The sequence below is a fragment of the Oncorhynchus nerka genome, linkage group LG13, assembly GCF_034236695.1.
Source record: "Oncorhynchus nerka isolate Pitt River linkage group LG13, Oner_Uvic_2.0, whole genome shotgun sequence".
In the NCBI taxonomy this organism is placed as follows: Eukaryota; Metazoa; Chordata; class Actinopteri; order Salmoniformes; family Salmonidae; genus Oncorhynchus; species Oncorhynchus nerka.
Window position 1 is genome coordinate 87,368,466 of NC_088408.1, and position 19,640 is coordinate 87,388,105.

Here is a 19,640-nt window from a genome sequence, read left to right on the forward strand (position 1 = left end):
GGGTGTGTGTTGGGTTGTCCTTCCAGGTGAGAGAAGGCCTGGAGCAGATCAGCTCCTTCCTGTCGGCCCATGCCAGAGAGGTGGTGTTCCTGGACTTTAACCACTTCTACGGGGTTCAGAACATGCACCATGAGAAGCTGGTCTCAATGCTGAGGGATGTGTTCGGGGAGAAACTCTGCCCTGTTGTCTTCGCTCAGGAGGTAAGATGCTCTACTGTACAAACAAACACTTTCAATCTCTGTGCTCCCTCAAGAGCATAGTGTCCAATATACAGATTGATGTTTATTGTCATGAGTCTGGTCCTGGAGCACTGAGCGATTTCGCCTAAGATAAGCCAGTTGCAAAGTCAAAATTGGCTGAAGTATTTGGGTTAGCAGTGTGGTTAAGGTTAGAGTTGCTTTGTGGCTGTGCCGGCTATTGATCACTCTGCAGAGCGAATCTGCTCCCACTATGGCTCTGGAAGTTTCCTAAAGACAAACCTTTCTCTCCCTTCCTCTAGGTGAGTCTCCAGTACCTGTGGGAGAATGAGTACCAGGTATTGGTGTTCTATCATAGTCCTATGGCCCTGGAGGTGCCCTTCCTGTGGCCGGGTCAGATGATGCCTGCTCCCTGGGCCAACACCACTGACCCTGACAAGCTGATCCAGTTCCTCCAGGCCTCTGTGGCTGACCGCAGGTCTGACTGTTCCTTTATATTTCACCCTGTCTTTTCCTGTGTGGTGACTTAAACAGGGAAAAGCACTTATTGCATCTTTAATTGTGGCTGTATAGTAAGGTTGGATGTGATTTGTGTGATTGCAGGAGGAAGGGAACATTCTTTGTCTCCCAAGTGGTCCTGACACCTAAGGCCAGCACTGTCATGAAAGGAGTGGCTAGCGGACTGAGGGAGACCATTACAGAAAGGTGTGTCTCTGTGTGTGTGTCTCTGTCTCTGTGTGTCTCTGTCTCTGTGTGTCTCTGTCTCTGTGTGTCTCTGTCTCTGTGTGTCTCTGTGTGTGTCTCTGTCTCTGTGTGTCTCTGTGCAATCAAACGCCATAATTTTCTCCTTAGCTATCATACTCTAATTCCACTGATTTCAAAACTCTGTCTTCCAGAAAGTGGAGAGAAACACTTATGCAGTTCTACTACGTGACATCTTAAAAAAAAAAAGCAGAGTTAGAAAGGATTACTTACACATACAGACCAGCTCGTAGACAGATGCGTGCTACATAGCAGACCAATCCAAACTCATCTCTTGGCATGTTCAGCCCACTCATTATCTCAGCCAATCATGGCTAGCGGGAAGGTTAATGAATTTCTCTGTGGCTAAACCAACTAGGCTCGTAATTGAACATTTTTATTTGTATTTACAGATGGCATACGAGTTTGTCATTAAAGCACATGATAGTTGGCATGTTCCAGAATGCATCTCTGCCAAAATAAAACACATTTTGATTAAAAAAAGTTTGTTCAAATGGCTCTCCTGTGAAGTAGTGAAGCACGTCACATATGTGTCTATTGTGATACATATGTTAGGAAGTGCAGCTCAGTTTACATCTCATTTTATTGGCAGTGGGCACATTTCCTGTCTTCTCTCAAGAGCCAGGTCTGCCTATGGTGGCCTTTCTCAATAGCAAGTCTATACTCACGGAGTCTGTACATAGTCAAGAGTGTTCATAATTTGTGGTCAGTCACAGTGGCCAGATAGCATTCCTTTTTGCAATTTTGTTGTGGTTGATTCTTTCCAGTATGTCATAGTTATTTTCACTTTTTCATAATTTGGTTTTGTCCAAATGTGTTTCCTTCAGAGCTCCAGAACCAGCTGGCTCAGGAGAGTCTTCTCTAGGTTCATCTCTCTGTAGGTGCAGGAGACTCTTCTCTAGGTTCATCTCTCTGTAGGTGCAGGAGACTCTTCTCTAGGTTCATCTCTCTGTAGGTGCAGGAGACTGTTCTCTAGGTTCATCTCTCTGTAGGTGCAGGAGACTCTTCTCTAGGTTCATCTCTCTGTAGGTGCAGGAGACTCTTCTCTAGGTTCATCTCTCTGTAGGTGCAGGAGACTCTTCTCTAGGTTCATCTCTCTGTAGGTGCAGGAGACTCTTCTCTAGGTTCATCTCTCTGTAGGTGCAGGAGACTCTTCTCTAGGTTCATCTCTCTGTAGGTGAGGGCTTTGTGGTGGAATGTGTGGGCATCGCTTCCGTTTACGTGCTTGTAGAATTGAACAACTATTTTCTGGATTTTGATGTGGGTATAATCCTAATTCTGCTCTGCATGCATTGTTTGGGGTTTTGCGTTGTACACAGTATATTTTTGCAGAATTCTGCATGCAGTCTCTCAATTTTGGGGCTCCCAAGTGGCACAGCGGTCTAAGGCACTTTATCTCAGTGCTAGAGGTGTCACTACAGACCCTGGTTTGATCCTGGGCTGTATCACCACCGGCTTTGATTGGGAGTCCCATAGGGCGGCGCACAATTGGCCCAGCATAGTTAGGGTTTGGCCAGGGTAGGCCGTCATTATGAATAAGAATTTATTCTTAACTGACTTGCCTGGTAAAGTAAACGTTGAAGAAAATATGTTTGTCCCATTTTGTGAATTATTGGTTGGTGAGTGGACCCCAGACCACACAACCATAGAGGGCAATGGGTTCACGTCTGACTGAATCTGTGCAGAAGATCTAGGTGCTGCTGTTGACCCTCCTTGGTTGGGGACAGAAGCACCAGATAATCTGCAAACAGTAGGGTGAGACCGGGTGCTGCAGACTGTTCTAGTGCCCTCGCCAATTTAAAATAGAAATGTACAAATACAAAACATGTTTCAGTATCATACAATACGCTAAAAAACAAGATATAGAGTCAGCAATAATGGCTGTAGATGCCGAAAAGGCTTTCGACCATCTTGAATGGCCTCTTCATTTCAAAACTGTCCATCTGAAATATATTTAATACAAATATTATAAAGCAAAAATCTAAACAATACATTATCTGATGGAATTTCTTTAGAAAGGGCCTCTAGGCAGGGATTCCCCACTTTTGTTTGCAATGGCATTTGAACCACTTGCAGAAAGAATTAGACTGAACCCAAATGTTCGGATATCATTATTGGTAAACATTTAATATAAACTAAACTTATTTGCTGATGGTCTCCTGATATACCTGACCAATATTAAAAACTCAATGCCTCCGTTCCTAAAAATATTTTAGGAATACTCTAAAACCTTGGATATATAATTAACCTCTCTGGGATATGTGGGACGCTGGCGTCCCACCTGGCCAAAAGCCAGTGAAAATGCAGAGCGCCAAATTCAAATAAATTACTAAAAAAATCTAACTTTCATGAAATAACACATGTAAGATACCAAATTAAAGCTACACTTGTTGTGAATCCAGCCAACATGTCAGGGGGTGAAGGTGTGCAGAACAATGTCTCTGACAATGGAACAATGCCAGTTGGTTGAGAGGACTGAGTGATGTCCTCTCTCTCCCCTGTCTAAACAGAAAAGTAATCTAACTAGAGAAGTGGTTCTCTGAGTGTAACTGCTCTAACTATAGAGTCGCCCAAGACTTTTCTCCCCTCTCAACAACACATCCACATCCCCCTGCCTCCAGTGACATAATCTGTCTGTAAACAATTGTTGGAAAAATATTTGTCGTGCACAAAGTAGATGTCCCAACCGACTTCCCAAAACTAACAAGAACAAGAAATTTGTGGAGTGGTTGAAAAATAGTTTTAATGGCTCCAGCCTAACATGCTGACCAGACCGGATATGTCGCGTGCGCGAGCGTTGCAAAATAAATGTAGAAATCTATGTTATTCAATTATTGCACCCACACTGCTCACGAGCGTCTGTGATGCCAAGTGCTAAAATAGAACTCCTTTCTATTTGACGCAGATCGCGCTGAAAGTCCTGCCTCTCCCAGCTCCTCATTGGTTTATAGAAGCAGGTACCCACGTGCCATCTCCTCATTGGTTATACCCACGTGGGTGATTGAAAGACTAAATGTTTTGCCGGTTGTCTTGGTAAAAGTATAGATGCCAATTACCATATAATTTCAAAGATGAAAAAGCCTGGAAGGAGGAGAGATGACTAGAGATGACTAAATTATTCGGTTGGCCGTTTTATGTGTGTATTAATTGTCGGAGTAGAAGACCTTGTGCATTTCAGGTAAATTAACAACTCAATGTTTATATCCTAGGACAAATTAGCTAGCAACAGCAAGCTAGCTAAATAGGACAAATTAACGTTAACTAGCAAGCTAACTAGCTAAATTGCCATACATGTTTAATGCTTTTTGACCTGTCCCCAAATGAATGTCATTGGTTCAGAGTTTGTTTTGATATTTTAACCTGCGTGTCGTGATCGTGTAGGGGGACATAATAAATTTATGCACGATGGCGCATGCGCACAGCCGGTTTGAGTTCGTGTTAATGTATGTAAACTTCCGACTTCAACTGTATAATAACTTTATCCAGTTACTCAACAATATGAAAGCTGATCTACAGTGGCTTGTGAAAGTATTCACCCCATTGGCATTTTTCATGTTTTGTTGCCTTACTACCTGGAATTAAAATGTATTTTGGGGGGACATTGTATCATTTGATGTACACAACACGCCTAACACTTTGAAGATGCAATACATTTTTTCTTGTGAAGCAAACAAGAAAAAAATAAGAAAAACACTAATTTGAGGCGCACAACTATTCACCCCCCAAAAAGTACTATGTAGATCCACCTTTTTCAGAAATTACAGCTACAAGTCTCTTGGGGTATGTCTCCATAAGCTTGGTACATCTATCCACTGGGATTTTTGTCCATTCTTCAAGGCAAAACTGCTCCAGCTCCTTCAAGTTGGATGGGTTCTGCTGGTGTACAGCCATCTTTAAGTCATACCACAGATTCTCAATTGGATTGAGGTCTGGACTTTGACTAGGCCATTCCAATACATTTAAATGTTTCCTCTTAATTGCAACTCATCTGATCACTCTTCATAACATTCTGGAGTATATGCAAATTTACATCATACAAACTGAGGCAGCAGACTTTGTGAACATTTATATTTGTGTCCTTCTCAAAGCTTTTGGCCACGACTGTAAACATAATATGGAAAAGAACAAACAAACCAAGAGGAAAAAAAACATTCAGCAGCTGCAAGGGTTGAAGCTACAAACACTTTGGCTGAAATAATGGCAAGATTGTGGGAACATCGTTCCATTTAAATACATTGCCTTGCAAAGGTATTTCATCCCCCTTGGCGTTTTTCTTATTTTGTGGCATTACAACTTGTAATTTAAACAGATTTTTATTTGGATTTCAAATAATGGACAGACACAAAATAGTCCAAATTCGTGAAGTGAAAAAAAAAGTGGGAGAAAAATGAAAAGTTGTACGTGCATATGTATTCCTCCCTTTGCTATGAAGCCCCTAAATAAGATCTAGTAGAACCAATTACCTTCAGAAGTCACATAATTAGTTAAATAAAGTCCATCTGCGTGGAATCTAAGTGTCACATGATCTCAGTATATATACACACACGTATGTATGTATGTATGTATGTATGTACGTATGTATGTATGTATACATACTGCTCAAAAAAATAAAGGGAACACTAAAATAACACATCCTAGATCTGAATGAATGAAATATTCTTATTAAATACTTTTTTCTTTAAATAGTTTAATGTGCTGACAACAAAATCACACAAATTATCAATGGAAATCAAATTTATTCTACCCATGGAAGTCTGGATTTGGAGTCACACTCAAAATTAAAGTGGAAAAACACACTACAGGCTGAACCAACTTTGATGTAATGTCCTTAAAACAAGTCAAAATGAGGCTCAGTAGTGTGTGTGTGTGTGTGTGTGTGGCCTCCACGTGCCTGTATGACCTCCCTACAACACCTGGGCATGCTCCTGATGAGGTGGCGGATGGTCTCCTGAGGGATCTCCTTCCAGACCTGGACTAAAGCATCCGCCAACTCCTGGACAGTCTGTGGTGCAACGTGGCGTTGGTGGATGGAGCGAGACATGATGTCCCAGATGTGCTCAATTGGATTCAGGTCTGGGGAACATAGCATCAATGCCTTCCTATTGCAGGAACTGCTGACACACTCCAGCCACATGAGGTCTAGCATTGTCTTGCATTAGGAGGAGCCCAGGGCCAACCGCACCAGCATATGGTTTCACAAGGGGTCTGAGGATCTCATCTCGGTACCTAAGGGCAGTCAGGCTACCTCTGGCGAGCACATGGAGGGCTGTGTGGCCCCCCCAAAGAAATGCCACCCCACACCATGACTGACCCACCGCCAAACCGGTCATGCTGGAGGATGTTGCAGGCAGCAGAACGTTCTCCACGGCGTCTCCAGACTGTCACATGTGCTCAGTGTGAACCTGCTTTCATCTGTGAAGAGCACAGGGAGCCAGTGGCGAATTTGCCAATCTTGGTGTTCTCTGGCAAATGCCAAACGTCCTGCACGGTGTTGGGCTGTAAGCACAATCCCCACCTGTGGACGTCGGGCCCTCATACCACCCTCATGGAGTATGTTTCTGACCGTTTGAGCAGACACATGCACATTTGTGGCCTGCTGGAGGTCATTTTGCAGGGCTCTGGCAGTGCTCCTCCTGCTCCTCCTTGCACTAAGGTGGAGGTAGCGGTCCTGCTGCTGGGTTGTTGCCCTCCTACGGCCTCCTCCACATCTCCTGATGTACTGGCCTGTCTCCTGGTAGCGCCTCCATGCTCTGGACACTACGCTGACAGACACAGCAAACCTTCTTGCCACAGCTCGCATTGATGTTCCATCCTGGATGAGCTGCACTACCTGAGCCACTTGTGTGGGTTGTAGACTCCGTCTCATACTACCACTAGAGTGAAAGCACCGCCAGCATTCAAAAGTGACCAAAACATCAGCCAGGAAGCATAGGAACTGAGAAGTGGTCTGTGGTTATCACCTGCAGAACCACTCCTTTATTGGGGGTGTCTTGCTAATTGCCTATAATTTCCACCTGTTTATTCCATTTGCACAACAGCATGTGAAATTTATTGTCAATCAGTGTTGCCTCCTAGGTGGACAGTTTGATTTCACAGAAGTGTGATTGACTTGGAGTTACGTTGTGTTGTTTAAGTGTTCCCTTTATTTTTTGGAGCAGTGTATACACACACACACACACACACACACACACACACACACACCTGTACTTAAAGGCCCCAGAGTCTGCAACACCACTAAGCAAGCGGCACCATGAAGACCAAGGAGGTCTCCAAACAGGTCAGGGACAAAGTTGTGGAGAAGAACAGATCAGGGTTGGGTTATGAGAAAATATCAGAAACTTTGAACATCCTACGGAGCACCATTAAATCCATTATTTAAAAAATGGAAAGAATATGGCACCACAACAAACCTGCAAAAAGAGGGCCACCCACCAAAACTCACAGACCAGGCAAGAAGGGCGTTAATCAGAGAGGAAACAAAGAGACCAAAGATAACCCTGAAGGAGCTGCAAAGCTCCACAGCTGAGATCAGAGTATCTGTCCATAAGGCCACTAAGTCGTACACTCCACCGAGCTTGGCTTTGCAGAAGAGTGGCCAGAAAAAAGACATTGCTATAAGAAAAAAATAAACAAACACGTTTAGTGTTCACCAAATGCATGTGGAAGACTCCCCAAACATATGGCAGAAAATACTCTGGTCAGATGAGACTAAAATGTAGCTTTTTGGTCTTCAAGGAAAATGCCATGTCTGGCACAAACCGTACACCTCATCACCCTGAGAACCCTATCCCCACAGTAAAGCATGGTAGTGGCAGCATCATGCTGTGGGGATGTTTTTCATCGGCAGGGACTGGTAAACTGGTCAGAATTGAAGGATGGTGCTAAATACAGGGAAATCTTGAGGGAAACCTGTTTCAGTCATCCAGAGATTTGAGAGTGGGACGTAGGTTCACCTTCCAGCAGGACATTAAACCTAAGTAAACTGCTAAAGCAACATTCGAGTGGTTTAATTGCAAAGTCCCTAAAAAAACATTTCCACTGCATTTCAGCCCTGCCACAAAAGGACCAGCTGACATGTCAGTGATTCTCTCGTTAACACAGGTGTGAGTGTTGATGAGGACAAGGCTGGAGATCACTTTGTCATGTTGATTGAGTAAAAATAACAGACGGGAAGCTTAAAAAGGAGGCTGGCTGCTTGTAATCATTGTTCTTCCTCTGTCAACCATGGTTACCTGCAAGGAAACACATGCCGTCATCATTGCTTTGCACGAAAAGGTCTTCACAGGCAAGGATATTGCTGCCAGTAAGATTGCACCTAAATCAACCAGTTATCGGATTATCAAGAACTTCAAGGAGAGCGGTTCAATTGTTGTGAATGCTTCAGGGCGCCCAAGAAAGTCCAAGCACCAGGACCGTCTCCTAAAGTTGATTCAGCTGCGGTATCGGGGCACCACCAGTACAGAGCTTGCTTAGGAATGGCAGCAGGCAGGTGTGAGTGCATCTGCACGCACAGTGAGGCAAAGACTTTTGGGGGATGGCCTGGTGTGAAGAAGGGCAGCAAAGAAGCCACTTCTCCCCAGGAAAAACTTCAGGGACAGACTGATATTCTGCAGAAGGTACAGGGATTGGACTGCTGAGGACTGGAGTAAAGTTATTTTCTCTGATGAATCCCCTTTCCGATTGTTTAGGGCATCCGGAAAAAATCTTGTCCGGAAAAGACGAGGTGAGCGCCACCATCAGTCCTGTGTCATGCCAACAGTAAAGCATCCTGAGACCATTCATGTGTGGGGTTGCTTCCCAGCCAAGGGAGTGGGCTCGCTCACCATTTTGCCTAAGAACACAGCCATGAATAAAGAACACATCCTCCAAGAGCAACTTCTCCCAACCATCCAGGATCAGTTTGGTGACGAACAATGCCCTGTCCAGCACGATGGAGCACCTTGCCTTAAGGCAAATGTGATAACTAAGTGGCTTGGGGAACAAAACATTGATATTTTGGGTCCATGGCCAGGAAACTCCCCAGACCTTAACCCCATTGAGAACTTGTGGCCAATCCTCAAGAAGCGGGTTGACAAACAAGACCCTACAAATTCTGACAAACTCCAAGCATTGATTATGCAAGAATGGGCTGCCATCAGTCAGGATGTGGTCCACAAGTTAATTGACAGCATGCCAGGGCGGATTGCAGAGGTCTTGGAAAAAGAAGGGTCAACACTGCAAATATTGACTCTGCATCAACTTCATGTAATTGTCAATTAAAGCCTTGGACACTTATGAAATGCTTGTAATTATACTTCAGTATTCCATAGTAGCATCTTACAAAAATATGTAGAGACACTGAGGCAGTAGACTTTGTGAAAATTAACATTTGTGTAATTCTCAACTTTTGGCCACGACTGTATCTCTGAGAAACTACCCAGGAAAGGGCTGAAAATGGCTTATATTAATATAGCCTCAGAAATAATGTTCATGAAATCATTAACTTGCTATCATCAGAACATTCAGAAAGCCACTGTAGATCTGCTTCATATTGTTCAGTGTATGTGATGTAAACAGAGGTCAGCTCAAGAGGAAGCTTCTCACTGTAACCAGTGCCTGTAATCTGGTTCAGGTTTTTAATCAACTTGACAGGGTGTTTACAAACACTATAGGAAAAATATCATCCATATGTGTTGATTACATGTTTACTAATACAGCTAGTGCAGAGTTCTACTGTATCTGTACCCATTGGATGTGTTTATCACATGTTTACTAATACAGCTAGTGCAGAGTTCTACTGTATCTGTACCCATTGGATGTGTTTATCACATGTTTACTAATACAGCAGCTAGTATCTGTACCCATTGGATGTGTTTATCACATGTTTCTACAGCTAGTGCAGAGTTCTATATCTGTACCCATTGGATGTGTTTATCACATGTTTACTAATACAGTGATCACAACCCATTGGATGTGGTTTATATCTAGCAGAGTTCTACTGACACAGTTCCAAAAGTGGCTAGGAGAGACACAGTTCCAAAAGCTGGGCCTAAAATAATGTATAAGAGATCATCCAACATTGTTTGCTGTGTCTGATGTCCATGATGTAAAAATATGTGTTGGTCTGATGTGATTAATAAGGAGCATCCAGAATTTGCACTTGATGAATTTATGAAATTGCTTCTTCCAATGATTTATTCAAATGAACCTGTTATGAAACTGACTGTTAGAACTGTTGAAGCTCCATGGATTGATGAGGAATTGAAAAGCTGTATGGATGAAAGAGATGGAGCTAAAAGAATGGCTAATAAGTCTGGCTGCACATCTGACTGGCTGACTAACTGCAAGTTGAGAAATGATGTGATTAAACTAAACAAAAAGAACTGTATTGTGAAGCCAATATCAGTGATATAAAGAATGATGGAAAAACACCTTTGGAGTACTGTAAATGAAATTGTTGGGCATAAAGACAAATTCAACTCATCACCAAACCATTTGATGTTGCCAATTATTTTAATTATTACTTCATTGGCAAATTGGGTGAACAGTGAGCCATTTGCATTTATGCATGGACAAACAAATAAGGAAAGAAAGCATTGTATGTTTTTATTTTGTAAAGTTGTATGATTTCAAGCCTGGACTCTATACTTGTATCCAATGTAAAAAAAAAAAATTGATGTTGGAACATAAGACTGAAAAGATATGGTGGGACATATACATGCACACACACACACAGCTAATGAAGTCACTTAAACACTTAACAAGGAGTTGCAGTCAGTTTTGGAATGGGTGGCCAGTGATAAACTGGTCCTGAACATCTCTAAAACTAAGAACAATGTATTTGGTACAAATCATTCCCTAAACTCTAGACAGGATGAATCTGGTAATGAGTGGTGTGACTGTTGATGACGTTGAGACTAAATCACTTAGATTGTAAACTGTCATGGTCAAAACATATAGATTCAAAAGTTGTAAAGATGTGGTCGGTTTCATAATGTTATCTGCTTTTTTTGACACCACATTCCACAAAGTCCTGCAGGCTCTAGTTCTGTCTTCTCTTGATTATTGTCCAGTCATGTGGTTAAGTGCTGCAAAGAAAGACCTAGTTAAGCTGCAGCTGGCCCAGGACAAAGCGGCATCTCTTGCTCTTCATTGTAATCATTCATAAATACTATGCATGCCAGTCTCTCTTGGCTGAGAGTTGAGGAGAGACATCACTACTGCTTTTTATAAGAAAGATGAATGAGTTGAAATGTCCAAATGGTTTGCATAGTCAACTTACACACAGCTCTGACACACACTTACCCCACCAGACATGCCACCAGGGGTCTTCACAGTCCTTTTCACAAACCAGAACAAATTAGTGATCATACAGTATAATATAGAGCCATTATTGCATGGAACTCCCTTTCATCTCATAATGCTATATGAACCGAAAAGTTAACTTTAACTTGCCAGCAAAGGCTTTTACTTGAGACATATTGTTAAACGCACTTAAGAGGAACAATGGGTACATATTGAAGATGCACATGGGAATGCTATAAAGCCCAAAAGGTATGGGTGGAGGTAGAACATTGGCTGACAGAAATATTACTATGTAAATGTACTTATTAATCTGTCTGCATACTTCAAGATGCTATCTGAGGGGGCTATGAGATACCCGATGGGTTGCACGATACTCTCCTCGTTAATTCTCTTGAAAAAAACGTATACTTAACTGTACATCAAACAATCCTCCATCATTAAGACAATGGAAAAATCGTACGCTTCATTATCTAAATATTGAAAGTGCATCGGTGACGGAGAGAAATGGTGCAATTAGCAGATATGTGGCGGAGAGCAGGTGAGGGCAGGCGTGATGTTATTCTAATCTCCCTCTGCCAATATCCTTTCTTAACGGAGAGGTAGTGTGCTCGTATAGCAGTGTGCCATGCCAGGGGAATGTCTGTGTGGAAAATTGTATTGCTAAAATACTGGGAAGATTAATCAGTCTGCAAATTGTGTCTCTGGATTGTCCCTGAGGAGCTTCTGTTTGTACTATTTTTGTGCAGTGTTCTATGATCGGCTCTGCACGGGGAGGTAAGGAAGCCATGGGGCAGAGGGCCTCAGAGGCCTCTGCATTTTGGAGGGGGAGGTTATGATTCTCTGTTTCCATTGTTGGGTTCAAGGGCTTTCACACCTCTCAGTGCAAATTGGAGTTGCAGCTGGCACATCTGTCCTAGCAAGCGCTGTAGTCCTAACTTATCAGTGGTTTAAAGTACTTAAGTAAAAATACTTTAAAGTACTGCATAAGTAGTTTTTTGGGGTATCTGTACTCTACTATTTATATTTTTGACAAATGCAACTTTTACTTCACTACATCCCTAAAGAAAATTCTGTACTTTTTACTCTGACATCGTTACATTTTGAATGGCTAGCAGGACAGGAAAATGGTCAAATTGTAATGAACACGAGGGGAGACCGAGAGCTGGTTTAAAGCGCAGGGCGCAGCAGGTGTTTATTGCGAAGGACCACAGGAGGTAGGTAGCTGGGTCCAGGGGTAGGCAGTAGGTCATACACAGGGGGTCCAAAAGGGAAACAGTACAGGCAGGGAAAAGGCTAGTAATGTAGTCTGGGAGATCAGTCAAGAGGTAGATAACAGGAAATCCCATAGGCTAAAGTACAGGCAGGGAATAGGCAAAAGGTGTCGTTAGTGAGGTAGGCATAAACTATCATACACAGGAGGAGTAACTCACGGGGAAAACAGAGCTCTGAAAGACGTGTCACAAAACAAACAATACCTCAGTGATGGGGTGCAAAGAACTGAACTAAATAGTGTGTGATAATGACATACAGGTGTGTGAACAGGTGATTAGAATTCAGGTGATTGGGATCTGGAGAGTGAGCTGCGTTCAGAGTATCTGTGTGTTTGAGAGTGTGAGTTGGAAAGTGAGCTGCATTCAGAGATTCTAGGTGTTTGAGAGTGTGAGTTGGAAGCAGACGTTACACAAATATAGTATTTACAACAATATTAATATATTGTATTTACAACAATATTAATGAGAATAATAATAATAGATTAAATCCGTAGTAGGCCAGTCACAACATGACTGAGAAGCCACATGGCAAGTTATGAAGGCAAATATTATTGACATTACATTGCACTTTTCAATGGCCGTCCCTCAGGTTGTGGCAGGAGGAAACATATCTGGCTTTTCACCCAATATGTTTTCTCTAATGTAACAAAATGTGGAAAAACTCAAGGGGTCGGAACCACTCAAAACAAAACAGCCACCTCTGAACCCACCTGAGGAAAGTTTCTCTCTCTCCTTACCCCCATCCTTTTCAGTGGCTAAGTATAACACTTAGAAAAACAAAAGACAGTGATGCAGGTGTCTGCATGTTTTCCCCTGCAGGGCTCTTCCAAGTATGATGCTGTGGATCCGTGCCCAGAGGCCGGGAGAGAGCGGCATCAACATCATCACAGCTGACTTCGTAGAGCTGGGAGACTTCGTCAGTGCTGTCATCACTCTCAACTACCATATGGAAGACGAGGAAGAAAACGCCACCTGAGACTGACCGACGGGGTGGTTTAGAGTTCAATCCTCAGCCATGTGAGGCTACGCTCGCTCTCTCACTCTTTCTCTTTGGTATTCATTTTTAGGAAGAGAGGCGGTCCTCTGACTCTTCTAGGGCTACAGTAGTTGACAGAGAGGGAGGGAGCGAGCGAGAGGGGAGGGAGAGATGGTGGAGGTAGGTAGGTAGAGGATGGGGGAGAGGTGGAGAAAGAAAGGAAGGTAGAGGGAGGGGGAGAGGTGGAGGGAGGAGAAGACAGAGGAGGGAGAGGTGGAGGGAGGAGAAGACCGAGGGAGAATGGACTTGATTGCTCGGTGAGAGAAACTTTTGGTTTTATATTTTCTGGGGGTCAAAAGGGCAATTGTTTTTTAATGACACTTCGCTTTGCTTCGCTTCACATCTACTGTGACGATAACTGCTTCTATCCTCTGATCACACAAGCAATGTTCCTGGCCTTTCCACTTCTTGTGAGGATAAGACTAGCTTATTAGAGTATTCTACAAAATTAATGTTGTTCGTATTTTAGTGACCGTGATGGTCAACCTTCATCTACTCATCTTCATTGGTGCAAGTAATACAGTTTATGGTCGTCAACCTGATTCGCATGTCAAGTACTCACGTATGGCATACACATGTACTTGGCATACTAAACTTGCTTGGCATACACAATTCACTTAGGTTGCCACAATTGAATTTTGACCTCTTTAGAAGGTGAAATCTAGGATATTCTGACTATTTTTTTTCCCTCAGAATCGTTCCTGTCATCACAGTACGTATATTGTTGCCTTCTCCCTGCACATTAGTTAATCTTCTTGTAAATCATTGACCTTCTGTTTTGAAAGATGTGTAGACTGAGCTCATCTCATTCTTGTGTTCATTCATTTATATAGAATTGATTATATTAGAATAGATTAACTGTCTGTTGCTCTACTTCTATTCAGGTGTTTGCCTGCTTTTTTTGCATTCCATCTAGTAGAAAGATGTTTCCCATGCTTTGCACCTATTTGGGACAAACTGTAAATGCTCATCGAGGAAGGCAAATCATATTTGAAGTGGCACTTGCAGCATCGTGAGGAATGAAAGAATAAAACCTGTATCACTTTGTTTTTGCTTACATTTCTATTACACATTATGCAAGCAAGAATATAATTGCATATGTATCAAACGCTTTCCCTCATTTCTCCAAAAAACAACTATTAAGATTATTGTTGCTTCTTTTACAGAGAATGTATTCTTTGAGGAAACATTTATGTGAACTATTATGATTGTGAACTAAAAAAGAAGGAAATGTTACCTTTTTGAATGTGTGCGTCTTGTGCGTAAACAGATAATTTCCAACTTTTTTCAGTTCTGTTTTTATTTGAGAAAGGGAGTGAGGGAGAGAGTTTAAGTGTGGGTTTTATGTGTATTGTTCAAAGAGTTGTGAACATTTTCATACTATTTCTATGTGCCAATGACTTCATTATGATTTCATCTTAAATTATATTTTATATCATGTGAAAAGCTTGTATATAGTGTAAGTGTAATGGATTTATCACCATTTAATTGTAAATGAAAATGAATGCCAAGAATTGTCCACAAGAAATGCTTCGACAGAAATATCTCAGTTTTAACTAAATATATGACCAATACATGTTTTGTCTATCTGACAGTAAAACTATATTTTTTTGTAACTAATTAACTATGTGCATGAATCAAAAGATATTTGTAAATATATTGTTTGTCTCTCAATGGATTGATTGATTTTGGACTATAACTACCTGACTATAACTACTTGAGTTGTTTGCACAGCAACAGTTAAACACGACAGGACATAGGACATTAAATAACTAAAACAGTTTTACCTATTTTTTGGGGGGACTAAGTATATGTTTCACTTCGACTCTGAGAGACTATTAATATACCTATGTAATAAACTTGAAATGCACAGTATAAAAATAAATCTACCTACATGTGTTTACTTTATAAGTCATCCAGTGTTGATAAATCTACTTCATCCATATTGCAGTCATTGCCTTTCTGTTCTTCTATTTGTGATAAGTCAATCGCTGTAAAATTGTTGTAAAGACCAAACCTTGTGTGTTACAATGAGACAGTTTCTGTTTTAAGTGGGTGATGCCCAATCAAATAAAGCTATGTCTATGACTCTCTATGGCAGTGTAACTCACTATTTGTTTTTGTAAGGCAACCAATTTGGTTGGAGACAATCATTCAGAGGGCTCCACACATCTTTAATTTGTTATTTTTCTTCCAATATTAGCAATTAAGACCAAATTCAGAGCAATAGAGCACATGCAATCGATTTGATGTGCAGCACATCACAAATGTATACGTACACACATCAAATAGGCTACATCGCATGTATAAGACCCATATTAAGGGTTACCTCAGTAGTTGGATGAACAAAAATGTCCCTTCTGCTCCTTGACTGAATTCATTCTAAATGTATAGTCTGTTGTTGCTATCCTTGTGAGGCAATCCAAGTGTGCATTGGTCAGTCTATCTCTGTTTTTGTTTCACAATGTTCATTGTTGAAAATGTTGCTTCACATGAATGAGTGCTGACAAAAAATGGTCACCTTTTGCACACACTGCTTCAGAAGTGGATACTCTGTGTCTGACACAAGGCTCCAGAAATGGGTAACACCTGATCATAGTTCACCTTGCAAGGTGTAATTTGCCAGTAGTAGTATCTCACACTCTATTCCAGCACAGTCAGGACAGAGGGCTGTGATGACGGGTCAGAGTTAACACTATCTCACTCTCTATTCCAGCACAGTCAGGACAGAGGGCTGTGATGACTGGGGTCAGAGATGACACTATCTCACTCTCTATTCCAGCACGGTCAGGACAGAGGGCTGTGATGACTGGGGTCAGAGATGACACTATCTCACTCTCTATTCCAGCACAGTCAGGACACTATCTCAGGGCTGTGATGACTGGGGTCAGAGATGACACTATCTCACTCTCTATTCCAGCACAGTCAGGACAGAGGGCTGTGATGACTGGGGTCAGAGATGACACTATCTCACTCTCTATTCCAGCACAGTCAGGACAGAGGGCTGTGATGACTGGGGTCAGAGATGACACTATCTCACTCTCTATTCCAGCACAGTCAGGACAGAGGGCTGTGATGACTGGGGTCAGAGATGACACTATCTCACTCTCTATTCCAGCACAGTCAGGACAGAGGGCTGTGATGACTGGGGTCAGAGATGACACTATCTCACTCTCTATTCCAGCACAGTCAGGACAGAGGGCTGTGATGACTGGGGTCAGAGATGACACTATCTCACTCTCTATTCCAGCACAGTCAGGACAGAGGGCTGTGATGACTGGGGTCAGAGATGACACTATCTCACTCTCTATTCCAGCACAGTCAGGACAGATGACTGGGGTCAGAGATGACACTATCTCACTCTCTATTCCAGCACAGTCAGGACATGAGGGCTGTGATGACGGGTCAGAGATGACACTATCTCACTCTCTATTCCAGCACAGTCTGGACAGAGGGCTGTGATGACTGGGGTCAGAGATGACACTATCTCACTCTCTATTCCAGCACAGTCAGGACAGAGGGCTGTGATGACTGGGGTCAGAGATGACACTATCTCACTCTCTATTCCAGCACAGTCAGGACAGAGGGCTGTGATGACTGGGGTCAGAGATGACACTATCTCACTCTCTATTCCAGCACAGTCAGGACAGAGGGCTGTGTCTGACTGGGGTCAGAGATGACACTATCTCACTCTCTATTCCAGCACAGTCAGGACAGAGGGCTGTGATGACTGGGGTCAGAGATGACACTATCTCACTCTCTATTCCAGCACAGTCAGGACAGAGGGCTGTGATGACTGGGGTCAGAGATGACACTATCTCACTCTCTATTCCAGCACAGTCAGGACAGAGGGCTGTGATGACTGGGGTCAGAGATGACACTATCTCACTCTATTCCAGCACAGTCAGGACAGAGGGCTGTTCCAGACACTATCTCACTCTCTATTCAGGACAGAGGGCTGTGATGACTGGGGTCAGAGATGACACTATCTCACTCTCTATTCCAGCACAGTCAGGACAGAGGGCTGTGATGACTGGGGTCAGAGATGACACTATCTCACTCTCTATTCCAGCACAGTCAGGACAGAGGGCTGTGATGACTGGGGTCAGAGATGACACTATCTCACTCTCTATTCCAGCACAGTCAGGACAGAGGGCTGTGATGACTGGGGTCAGAGATGACACTATCTCACTCTCTATTCCAGCACAGTCAGGACAGAGGGCTGTGATGACTGGGGTCAGAGATGACACTATCTCATCTCACTCTATTCCAGCACAGTCAGGACAGAGGGCTGTGATGACTGGGGTCAGAGATGACACTATCTCACTCTCTATTCCAGCACAGTCAGGACAGAGGGCTGTGATGACTGGGGTCAGAGATGACACTATCTCACTCTCTATTCCAGCACAGTCAGGACAGAGGGCTGTGATGACTGGGGTCAGAGATGACACTATCTCACTCTCTATTCCAGGACAGAGGGCGGTGATGACTGGGGTCAGAGATGACACTATCTCACTCTCTATTCCAGCACAGTCAGGACAGAGGGCTGTGATGACTGGGGTCAGAGATGACACTATCTCACTCTCTATTCCAGCACAGTCAGGACAGAGGGCTGTGATGACTGGGGTCAGAGATGACACTATCTCACTCTCTATTCCAGCACAGTCAGGACAGAGGGCGGTGATGACTGGGGTCAGAGATGACACTATCTCACTCTCTATTCCAGCACAGTCAGGACAGAGGGCGGTGATGACTGGGGTCAGAGATGACACTATCTCACTCTCTATTCCAGCACAGTCAGGACAGAGGGCTGTGATGACTGGGGTCAGAGATGACACTATCTCACTCTCTATTCCAGCACAGTCAGGACAGAGGGCTGTGATGACTGGGGTCAGAGATGACACTATCTCACTCTCTATTCCAGCACAGTCAGGACAGAGGGCTGTGATGACTGGGGTCAGAGATGACACTATCTCACTCTCTATTCCAGCACAGTCAGGACAGAGGGCTGTGATGACTGGGGTCAGAGATGACACTATCTCACTCTCTATTCCAGCACAGTCAGGACAGAGGGCTGTGATGACTGGGGTCAGAGATGACACTATCTCACTCTCTATTCCAGCACAGTCAGGACAGAGGGCTGTGATGACTGGGGTCAGAGATGACACTATCTCACTCTCTATTCCAGCACAGTCAGGACAGAGGGCTGTGATGACTGGGGTCAGAGATGACACTATCTCACTCTCTATTCCAGCACAGTCAGGACAGAGGGCTGTGATGACTGGAGTCAGAGATGACACTATCTCACTCTCTATTCCAGCACAGTCAGGACAGAGGGCTGTGATGACTGGGGTCAGAGATGACACTATCTCACTCTCTTTTCCAGCACAGTCAGGACAGAGGGCTGTGATGACTGGGGTCAGAGATGACACTATCTCACTCTCTATTCCAGCACGGTCAGGACAGAGGGCTGTGATGACTGGGGTCAGAGATGACACTATCTCACTCTCTATTCCAGCACGGTCAGGACAGAGGGCTGTGAATATCCTCTCCTTGTGTTTGTCCCTGACGGAGCAGCAAACATAAAAGTTCCTCTCTGAATGACCCAAACACATAATTGGGCAATGTCACTTACATCAGTGCTTTCGTCAAGCGCAATACTAAAACACAGCACCCGATGTCTCTACGCGTCTTACGGTCGAGTCTGAGAGTTGCAGTCCCTTAATTTGCTTTAAAAGAGCTTCCTTGTTCGTGAAATCAGCATACAATATTTCGGCTGAGGCCTTGATTTTTCGAGTATCCAAGCAATCTCATTTATTGCTTCTGTCGTTTTCTCTGCAACAGTGCTAGATCTGACCATCATTTTTTGTTGTCCTTTGAGTTGCGCTATTTGGTTGTTTCTGAGGTTGCTTTGTGGCGGATATGTTTTGTCCAAGTGGGCATAGTGTGACTGGAAATGTCAATCTAAATTTGCTCGTTTTAAACAGCTGACTGCCTTCTGGCAAATAAGTGAGCTAGTCCCATCATGCAGTACAGAAAAATACTTGTCTGTCCATTTCTCTTGAAACTTTGTGTTCTTCTTGAATCAAC

The 19,640-nt window shown here is 43.2% G+C and overlaps 1 protein-coding gene across 1 annotated transcript in view; it reads left to right on the forward strand.

Moving 5' to 3' along the window:
• Positions 1 to 15,643, forward strand: part of LOC115122296 (PI-PLC X domain-containing protein 3-like) — a 54,252-nt gene extending 38,609 nt beyond the window's left edge. Inside the window, exons 3-6 of the mRNA XM_029651505.2 lie at positions 27 to 200; positions 500 to 675; positions 801 to 902; positions 13,334 to 15,643. Coding sequence (XP_029507365.1) covers positions 27 to 200; positions 500 to 675; positions 801 to 902; positions 13,334 to 13,490 — 609 coding nt within the window. The 3' untranslated portion in view covers positions 13,491 to 15,643. The remainder of the gene's footprint in view (positions 1 to 26; positions 201 to 499; positions 676 to 800; positions 903 to 13,333) is intronic.
• Positions 15,644 to 19,640: the final 3,997 nt, after the last annotated feature.